At 50.0% G+C, this 10,357-nt stretch overlaps 2 protein-coding genes across 3 annotated transcripts in view; both read left to right on the top strand.

Annotated features, from left to right (window-relative positions):
- The first annotated feature begins 3,011 nt into the window (after positions 1-3,011).
- Positions 3,012-5,534, top strand: LOC112988748 (histone H2A.Z). Its single transcript, XM_026109443.2, has 5 exons — positions 3,012-3,218; positions 3,727-3,804; positions 4,247-4,360; positions 4,859-4,988; positions 5,139-5,534. Exons 1-5 carry the CDS (start codon positions 3,216-3,218, stop codon positions 5,198-5,200), a joined length of 387 nt encoding a protein of 128 aa, XP_025965228.1. The 5' UTR covers positions 3,012-3,215; the 3' UTR covers positions 5,201-5,534.
- A 1,461-nt stretch (positions 5,535-6,995) lies between these two features.
- DNAJB14 (DnaJ heat shock protein family (Hsp40) member B14) overlaps positions 6,996-10,357 on the top strand; it is a 28,936-nt gene continuing 25,574 nt past the window's right edge. The window contains exons 1-2 of one of the 2 annotated variants that reach the window (XM_026109044.2): positions 7,247-7,384; positions 9,381-9,509. Coding sequence is in view for 1 of the 2 variants with exons in the window: in XM_026109039.2 (XP_025964824.1) it covers positions 7,252-7,384 (133 nt within the window). In the remaining variant the exon portion in view is untranslated. Of the gene's footprint in view, positions 7,385-9,380; positions 9,510-10,357 lie in introns of both variants that reach the window. The other variant, XM_026109039.2, reaches the window with a different exon arrangement.

Here is a 10,357-nt window from a genome sequence, read left to right as displayed (position 1 = left end):
ATTTGGCTCTGATGAAAGAGCAATAAAGGAAGCTGCAGCTAAATGACAACACTCCCTGGGACACAGACTCCTACTGCTTGTAGGTAGCTGGTGAGCAACCAGAGACACCTAAACTATTCACTCTTTTGTCTGTTTTGCTGATGTAAAACTGCTTGAGCTCATAAAGTGGTTGCAAGTGTCAACTTGATTTTTGACTCTTTCATTGCCATGGCTGACACCCAATAGTGGGTACTATTTCTGTATACAGCAGAAAAGACCTTGAAGAGGAGCTCTAGGGATCAGCACTTACACATGTATCTTAGAGCTCTGTGTCTCTGGCTTGTTATAGAAGTGAAGAAGGAAAAGTTATGGAGAAAAGTAGCCTTACAGTAAGCTTGTGTTCACAGCTCCGTCTCCTGTTAAACTTCAGTCTGTAAGAGTACTCCTCTTGCTTGGGACTCTTTGATATTGAGGTTAAAGGAAATAAATATATTAACATCTGAAGTGGTGATTTTGTGATATTAGTAAAGTGCATGGCAGACTGAGCTAGTTTTACCTCTAAAAAGCTATTTGTTCACTGAAGTACCAGGATTTCTGCCTAAGCATGTTTGATACTCCCAGGTGAATTAGATATCATCTCAAACTAAGATCTATGACATTCTGGAATAGCACCATGAATAGTTAGTTTTTTAGAGCTGAAAGAGAGAACCTACAAAGGAGTTCTGAGGTTAAATGGCCAGTCTGCTTGGGTGGGTTTTTTTTTTTTTTTTTTTCTGAAGTAGAAATAACTACACTGCACTGGAAATGGCACCTGCCAAAAAATGGGGCTAAGGCTTCATTTCAGGGAAATATTGGCAGGGTTTTGAAGTGCCAAGCGAAGGACATCTGGGATGCATTAATTAAGTTACTCGGAAAGAACTGAATTCAGGATGAATGGTTTAACTGCAGTTTGAAACGTTCAATGAGATGAATGGGTCTGAGGCAGGACTGCCCTCGATAATCATGTGGCTCTTACATAAGACCGAGGTAAAAATAAAAACTAGTGCATGTGTGTACAGTTGTTTGACATGCTGGCACTTCCCTTCCCCCAGTGTCACAAGCAGCAGATATGACTTCATCTCTGCTGAAACCACATTGGTTGGGCTCATGTGTTTGCTAATATAGTGTAATAGCACCTCATCCCAAGTCTGGGATGTAACCTCATTCAGTCTGCTTCTAAACTGCTTTCTATACTAAGTCAAATAACTCCATTGGTAAAGGCTTCAGCTGGCAATGTGGTAAACTAAAGTGACTTAAACCTGAATAAAAAGTGAAGCACATCATGTTCAGGCTTAGTTGAAGAACTTACTGGAAATGAATATCAAATAGTATCTTTATATGGCATAAAGACCCCCTTAAAATCCCCAGTAAAAGCTTTTGTCTGGAGCATAGGAATCATTTGTAGGCTGCTCCATAACAGTACAATCCCTTCCATGAACTTAAATTTTACTTTGAGAGAGTGAGCATACTTTTAAATAGCTTCCTGTGACTTATATTCTCTGAAGGATCTCAGAAGACTATGCTTCTTGCAGAAGCTTCCCAGCAGCATGCATTTGCTGTACGGCTGTAACAGAACTATGGTTATTTTTGACCAATGTTTAATACTTCCTCTATAGGGTATTGTCAGACTTCCTGCTCTTTGGGCGTCTAAAGGTGCAGATGCACAGCTAGCCTCAGTATAGGAATGGGACATGGCAATAATAATTATTAATTTTGGGCACTACAAATCTAACCACTTGACAAGTTCTGGCAAACACTTCTCATGCTGGTAACCCCATCAAGTCCTTAAACCTCATCTGCTCTTTACTATGAACACCATGTTTCCTAACCTGCTGTGATCCCTGCTGTCTCCTGCAGCTGCAATAAAGGTGGTGGCAGCCAGAACAGAAGTGCTCGGTGCGCTTTAAGAGATGCACACAATTGGCTCGCCTTTGCTGCCAAAAGCAGCAGGTGAGATGGAAAACACTGTTGCATGGGGGAAGTTGTGTGTGTGTCTGGGGGGTGTTAGCAATTGGATTTCTTCCTGTTCAGAAGTCTTGGGAGGCCTTCAGGACTTGGCTTTCATACCTTGATTTGAAGCAGGGCGGCAGGTGGGAGCCAAGCGCCGCTGCATTTGGGGAGGGGAAGGCGGCTTGTGCGTGCACGCAAGCATGCGGATTATGCAAGGCTGCAGCTCTGGCTTCCCGACGGAGAAGGAAGGTGTCTGCAGTCTGAGGTGACAGCTGAGTGGGTGCCGTTCAGATGGCAATTTGGCATCCGAGCACGCTTCAGATACTTTTCCTTTTTTCGTTAATCTGACTTTAGCTCCTGAGAGCTTGAAGCCTAGTGAGGGTGACTGCCTAAGGGAGGCTTAGGGGAATGACTCCCCCACCCAGCAGCACGCAAGAAGCCGAAAAGGCTCTTCTGAATTTTGCTGGCTAATGCGCAGCTAATTATCTGCCAGGCGCTCAGCTGCTGTTTAAATGGGTGTCTAAAGCAGTCGCGCACAGCGCTGCGCTGCCGCGGTACGCCGCCGACCTCCCTGGGAGAAGGAAAGCGCCTCCGCCGCGCTAAGCGACTGCAGATCGGCTGCGGGGGCGGGGGGGGGAGGCGGCTCCCCCTGTTCAAAGCCGGGCGGCCGTTACGCGGCGGCAGTGGCCGTTGGGGCCGCGGGCCTAAACCGGCGGTTTCCCTGCGCGGGCGGCTCGAAGCCGCCTCCCCGCCGATGGTCTGGCCCGAGGGGGGCGGGCTCGCCCCCCCCCGCGGCGCAGGCACTGTTGGCCGCTTCCCGTCCGCCGACACGGCCCCCGAGCGGGCGGGGTCCCGGCCCGGGATGGCGGAGCAGCCCCCCCTCGCCGCGGCGCGGGCCGGGGCTGCTGCCCCTTTAAATGGGGGCGGGCCCTCTGCGGAACGGCGCCGCTCGCCAGCGCCCCATAGCTCTGCGCAACGAGCCTGGCGCGGGCCCCGCCCCGCCGCTCCCATTGGCTGTCGCCTTGCGAAGGCGCCCCGCCCCAGCCGGCGGCGATTGGCTGGCGGCGAGGCTGGGGTTCCCGGATGCAGGCACGCTCGGCGGTTATAAAGCGCCGGGGGAAGGCGGGAGCGGGCGCAGTTTGAATCGCGGCGGGTCGGGGCAGGTCGGCGTTGTCGCGCGGGCTGGGTGCGTGCGGGACGCTCTTCTCCTCCGTGTCCCCCTGCGTGGCGCTGCGGTCCCGCTCACGATGGTGAGGAGCCGCGCGGGGCGGCGGGGGAGGCACGCGCGCGGCCGCGCCGCCTCGGCGACGGCAGAGAGCGAGCTCATCCGGCGGCGGCCGTTGGGGGGAGGCGGGAGCGCGCGGGGGGGTGGAGGGAGCGCGCGCGGGCGGCTGCAGTGGCTGGGGAGGCGGCGTGCGCCGGCAGGCGTTTTACCTGCCGGCGGGCGGGGGAGGGGCGCTGGGAGGGGGGTGGTGCGGAGGGTCGCACGCGCACTGGTGCCGCTGGGGAGAGGGAGTGGCCGCGGCGCATGCGCCTGGCGAGCGGCCTGTGCCGTTAGGTGTAGCGGGCAGAGCGCACGCGCCCTGGTGTAGCGCGTGCCGCCCCGCGGGAGGGAAGGGCGGGGAGGGGGGGCGGGGAGCGCATGCGCGGGTGGGATGCTGCCGCTGCGCGGCCCCTGGCAGGCAGGTAGGGAGGGGAGGGGGGCGTAGCGCTGCTGCGGATGTGCCTGCTCTCACACGGATCGCGCCTCTCTGTTAGGCTGGAGGTAAAGCTGGGAAGGACTCTGGAAAGACCAAGACCAAAGCGGTGTCCCGTTCGCAGAGGGCTGGCTTGCAGGTGAGCAGAGGCTGGGGTGTGGGGAAATGGAAGCCAGGCTGGCCTTCCACTTGCAGGTCGAACCTTGTGAAATCTGGATGGCTGGTGTCTTCTGTCTGTTGGTCTAAGGATGTGTTTGATCCTTGAGTATGTTAGTGTTTGGCTCGGCCACACTCTGGACTTCCTGTACATCTGTGCTGGCAGAAGAGAACTGCCTTGTGGTGGCTGCTAGTGGTTAGAATTGTGAAGCTGCTGATGTGGCCTGAGGAATCCAGCTAGGGGCACTGCGTGCCAGGTATTGAAATGTAGTTTTCTGTGGTACGCAGCACCTCTGACACTAGAATTCAACTAGTACCGCTTGCGTATGCTGGACAACAGAATCACTGCAGCAGAAGTGCTTTAGAATAGTGTTTTTCTTCTGTCTCTGTGGTAACAGCATATTGCTACTTCTGTTATTTTTCAGTTCCCTGTTGGCCGCATCCACAGGCATCTGAAGTCTAGGACCACCAGCCATGGGCGTGTAGGAGCTACAGCTGCTGTGTATAGTGCAGCAATCCTGGAGTACTTGACAGCTGAGGTAAAGCTGCTGCTAGAGGTACAAGCAAGTTGGTCAATCTACTTGAAATGGTATTATGACCAATCTTGCTTATTTTGCCAGTTTGAACTGGGTTATGACTCTTCATTTGCTTTAAGCCTGTGTTGTGAAGTACATGCTTCCTGAGGAGACCATGAAACATGTATGGAACTTCTTGCTTTGCATTTTGTGCAGAGCAGGTAGCTGTGGCTTATAGGGAGGAGGCAAGTATGAAGCACTTCATAAAATGTACAGTTAGAACTTGTCCCATCTGCTGCAAAGCGTTACTCTTTCTTTGGGGAAAACCAAATCCAAAGCTCTAAAAGAGGAACTGGTTAAAAAGATGCACTGTTTGCTGTCTTCATGTTGCTTATCGGTTGGTGTAGAGAAGAAAAGAGCTAAAGCCATGCAACTGGTCTCATTTGACTTGCTTAACTCTAAACTAAATCTAGAAATTAACTAAATTAGATTAATTAGATCTAAAAATGTTCTTGTCTTCAGGTTCTTGAGCTGGCAGGAAATGCATCCAAAGACTTGAAGGTGAAACGTATTACTCCCCGTCACTTGCAGCTTGCAATTAGAGGAGATGAAGAATTGGACTCTCTCATTAAGGCAACAATTGCTGGTGGTGGTATGTAACTTGCTTTTTAACTTTGTGTTAAGTGGCAAGAAGTCCAGTAGTCTTAAAGGATGCTTAATAATTCTATCTGAAGTGCAAAGTTTAGCAAAATCATTGACGAGAAGTAATATGATCTTAATTCTTGGTATTGCTCTTTCTTAGGTGTAATACCACATATCCACAAATCTCTCATTGGAAAGAAAGGACAACAGAAAACTGTCTAAAGGATACCAGGATTCTGTGTTATCTCAGGACTCTAAGTACTTAATTGTCCAGTGTTGGTGATTCCAGTGGACTGTATCTGTGAAACACAATTTTGCCTTTTTGTAACTTTGAGAAGCTAAAGCTCACTGAGCTTTCTAACAAACCAAATTTCTGCATTGAAGTCTTAACCGTATTTAAGTGTTACCATGGCTTCAAAGAAGCTATTGTATTTGTAGTGGGTTTTGATTGAGCTGACTGTTTTTAGATCGGTTTGATTAAGTAAAGGAAGTGTTTGGTTTTGTACAGACTTTTCATCCACTAGAGTGGAAATATTCAATAAATGTTATATCAATACCAATTGTCTCATGTACAGTAACTGAAAAACACTTGGTCTCAATTATGCAGCTCTGAAGAAGAGCAGTTCCAAGAACACACAACTCTACAGTGCTCCAAGCCGTGAAGTACTGCAGGTATCTCTATTTTCAAATGGAAACTTAGTCCTGGAATACTGCACTACTTAGTAGATATAGCTGTATGTGAGTGACATGGTGCACATGTTTCACCCCATCAGGTTAAAACAAATTCTTAATAATTGAGCCTGATGTATAGAATGACCTTTAGAATGGTATATCTAAGGGCTGTGCTATTTAAGGACAGATTTACTTGATAGTAGCCTTCAGACTATTGTGGGTGAAGAAGCATGTAAGCTTTCTGACTGGAGCCTGAAAATCTAGAACTTCTGTCTGTGTATTTCTGTAGTATTTCTGTTAATGAAAGGCCATGGACAAGTAAAAACTAAAATATACTGCAGTAATCCCCACTGGCTCATAGTGTACTTTGGGAGGGAGTCTAAAACACTTCCAAGGTAGCAGTCTTTTTTTTTTTTTTAAGCTTGGCTGAGTGCTTTGTCAACAAGGCCAAGTCTGTATGCTGATGCTATCAAATGCCAATGGAAAACCTGTTGTCAGAGTAATTATCTTAGCTTGCTGATCTGAATATGAAGTTAAAACCACTTGTCCTCTGTTATTCTTAAGCCCTGCAGTCATTAGGTGAGAAACTACCATGCATTCTTAAGCTCCAATTTGTAAATTTGTTGTTAAACTGCCTCAGCTCTAGGAAGGTCATGGATACTGTATCCTCAGCAGCAGCAGACTGATGGAAGTTCTGCTCTTGTTTCCTTTACCTGTGCTTTCTTAGCTCCAAGTTTTTAATTAAAATAGGTATATATATTTTAATACAAAAAAAAAAAAAAGCTTGTCTGTGCTGTGCTCTTACTGCTGAGGCAAAAGTCCTGTGAAGATTTCCTCTTGAATGTGGTGAAATGAATGGGGACAGTAAGCTCCATGCTTTCTAGAACCACTTCTCTTCCAGCAATTCACTGCTTTTTCTAAAGATGCTTCAGCATTAAACGAGGGTAATCTGTTTTGACAGCCTCTTGCAGGTACTGTGCTCTGCTGCAGCGTTGTAGCTAGAAGGTGCTGACCTAGATCTTAAACGTTGGCTAGATCTATATTAAACACCGGCATTCATCCTCTTAAAAGTAGGTGGCTCGCTGTGGCGGCGGCCGAGCCCTCCCTCCCCGCCAAAGCAGCTCCCAGCAGGGGCGGGGGGTCTCGCTAATTATAGCGAGCGGTGACGAGCGCCTTAAAGCACAACTACGGCGCCGTAAAGAACGCAAACGCGAGGGCCGGGCCGCAGCGCCGCGCCAGCACGCAGCCGCCCGCCCGGTACTTTTCCACCGCCGCCGGTGCCCGAGGCGCGGGGAAGGGGGCGGGGAGGCACCGGGGCCCGCGGAGGCGGGCGGAGCCGGGGCGCCCCGCGGGCCCGGGCGGGCGGCGCATGCGCGGCGGCGCCCCGGAAGCAGGCGGCGGGCCGGGCTGGCTGCCGGGGCCGAGCGGCGCGCTGGGGCTGCGGGCACGGCGCGGCGGGATGAGCCTGGCGGAGTGACGGGGAGCCCGAGCCCGCCCTCCTTCCCGCTCCTCTGCCCCGCTCTGCCCGGCCCGGCTCCGCTCTGGCTTCAGGCCCCTTCTCTCTGCGCTGCGGCGGGCGGAGGCGGCGGAAGGAGAAGCCCATGGAGGGGAACCGGGACGAGGCGGAGAAGTGCATCGGCATCGCGCGGGAGGCGCTGGAGGCCGGCAACCGCGACCGCGCCCTCCGCTTCCTCGGCAAGGCCCAGAAGCTCTACCCCACCGAGACGGCCCGAGGTGAAGCCCGGCCCCCGCCGCGGGCCCGACGCCCCGGCCGTCCCCGCTGCGCCGGCCGTCCCCGCCTGCCCTCCTGCCCCGCGGTTACTGCCGGGTTTCCCCGGGCCGGAGGGGGGAGAAACGCGGGGCCTGCGGGCCGCGGGGGAGGGGGGGAGTCTCCTCACAGCCGGCGCGGCCGTTAGCGTTCGGGCGGCCGTTAGCCCGCGGCGCAGCCGTTAGCGTTCGGGCGGCCGTTAGCCCCCGGCGCGGCCGTTAGGCGGAGCCGTCGGCGGAGGCGCTGAGGCGGCAGCGACCCCGCCGGGGGCATCCTGCGGGGGGGCCCCGCGCTCGCCCGAGTTGGGGTCCCCGCCGCAGCGCCCCGGGGGTGTCGGGGAGCGCGCTGCAAAAGCGCGGAGGGCTGATTGAAAAAGCCGCGAGGGAGGCGCGGGCCGGGCGGATTGTGGATCCGCTGTGGATGCTCCGGGTCAGCCCGAGCGCTCGCCTGCGTTTTTCACTTCAGCCCTCGATATAGTCGGAGTCATCCAGACTAAGCCCAGACCTGCTTCGCAGCAGTACACCTCGGGCCCCAGGGCAAGACGCGCCAGGTTGGCTTCTTTAGGTCACTGCGAATTAGCCTTGCGCTAACAGCTCGCGCCAATAGCTGAAATTCCAGCTTGGGCAATGCCTTTGTTTTGTGAATTATTTGTGGTTTGGGTTTTTTTTAGTTTTATTTCCCTTTCATCGTACAGTAGCTGGATAGGAAATAAGCGCAGGTTTAGCTATGGTAGAGAAAATGGGGCAGGTTGTTCCCCTATGACTTAATTGGCCCTTCAGATGGTTATTTGCTAAATTTTTAAAAATACTTAGCATCTTTTTAGCAAAATGTGTTTAGAAGTGGTTCTTTGAAAGGAGCAATAGGAAGGATTCCATTCTCAGGGTATACAGAGCTGTTACATGTCTCGGGGTGTTTTCTGTTGCACTATGTCGGAAGTCAACTCAATACCTTTGGGTGCAGTGACTTGTTGCGTTCCTCTAGTTCTCGCTTAAATCATCTGTATCATTGAAGGGATAGGAAAGGCTTCAGTGCTCTGTACTGTCTTAAAGGCTTGGCCACAGAATAAAATATAGCACAGAATACTTACAGTTAAAATTTCACCCCAAAGTCACATTCAGAAAATGATGACTGCTGAGGCCTGTGTTTAGTGTCAGACATATATTCAGTGAACACTTTCTATCCGCCTAAATATCTTGACTACTTTTTATATAAAAAGAATATGCTAAGGTCTCATCAGTACTTTTTTTTAATAGTAAACAGTTTTTCTTTCCTGCAAGACAGGATGGATGTTGCTGGTAAATCAACTGAAAGAAGGTAATCATTGCTGCTTTGTTTGGATCAAGAGAGTGGCACTGTTTATACTCCTGTCACGTTACGTACCCCCCCTAAAATAAAAGCAAACAAAAGTTCATCATGTTCCCCTAATTTCTTATGGCCTGAGAAGATGGCATGCATGAAAATACGCTCAGCTTCTTGGAAGCTGTGTTGGTCAGGAGGCACGAAGACTGAGGGTTTCAGTTCGGCCTCTTCCATTCAAGGGGGTTAAATAGCTTTGCCTGCTTCACACAGCTCATTATGGTCTTACACCCCCAATTTAAGAGTTACAGTAGCTCTCAGAAAAAGATGTCTACATCTGTTTTATGTTTTGAGGTTTTTGTTTTTAAGTAGGACTGCTACTACGTAACCACCATTGTAAAGCGTTCAGTGCAAGAAATAGGTGGCTAATTAGGCTATTGTCTCTAGGACACTTGTTTTATTCACTGTGGAAATCAGCAAAGTGTGTCACAAATGAGGTACAGATCTGGCGAAAAGAGGATGGCCTTCCGGTTACGGTAGTGGACTGTAATCTGGGGAACTGTGTATTGACACTAAATGCTTCACAGAATCTCTCTGTGATGTTAAATAAGCCACTTCACTCCATTTTCATTAGTGACTGCTAATTGTTTGTGCTTCATTTTTCAGGTATTCAGCTTGAAACAAGGGCCTGATTTGTGGAACTGGTGGGCAGTTAAAGCTCCATCTGAAGCTAATGGGAATTGCAGATGCCCTAATACCACTGAAAAATCAGGCCCTAGGCCTGATTTGAACTAGGTACTTAGAAATTAGGGAACTCTGTAGACTTTTTTTATCTCTGTGCTTCAGTTTTCTAGCTGTGGAGGTTGGTGGTTCTTCTCGACCTATCCCATTTCCTAACAAAATAGCACCAACTCATTGAATTATTTTTCTTTTTGTTTTTCTTTTTTTTCTTTTTGAGTTTGTGAGGCACTCAGATAGCCCTGTTATAAGTGTAGTAGGCTGCAAGGACACAGAATGTCCTGTTTTCAGGACAGGATCTGGAAGATGTGCAATAAATTAGAATTGGAATTTTACACTGACTAAGAACAAATGAAATGACTGCTTCATAAACTCGTTGTCACCTTCTTCATAAATTAAGTGGGGGTCCACGCTGAAAAACAGTAATTTGTCAGAAAATTAAAAATCATGTAATAGTGCATACCCAAGAGAAGGGAACATTTAAGGTTTTGTGAGCTCCCTTAATCCTAACACAAATTCTTATTTTACAGTCACAACGTGTTGGTTTCATATGGAGACAGGACAATATGGTGCAGCCCCAGTCGTCCCTGTGGTTGCTTATTTTCTCTTTCAGCTATGTGTTAGAAGATAGTTCTTACCCATTTTTCTGTGGAGTCAGGGGTTCTCCATGAGTTATATATTGGCTATCCTTTGGGGGACAATTGCCCACCATTTCACAAATGATGTTCCATCCGTGATAGCAGCGATGAGAATGGTAACGCTGACTATTTTTACTGATGGGAATCAGCCCATCCCTAGCAAACGTCAAAAAGATGAAGGATGGAAGAAGAAGAAAGGGGGATTAAAGAAAGAAACAGAGGGAGAAAAACGACAGGGGTCAGCGGATGAAAATGGTAAAGCAGGCT

Source organism: Dromaius novaehollandiae, chromosome 4 (assembly GCF_036370855.1).
Source record: "Dromaius novaehollandiae isolate bDroNov1 chromosome 4, bDroNov1.hap1, whole genome shotgun sequence".
In the NCBI taxonomy this organism is placed as follows: Eukaryota; Metazoa; Chordata; class Aves; order Casuariiformes; family Dromaiidae; genus Dromaius; species Dromaius novaehollandiae.
This window is presented reverse-complemented; position numbering and strand designations above follow the sequence as displayed.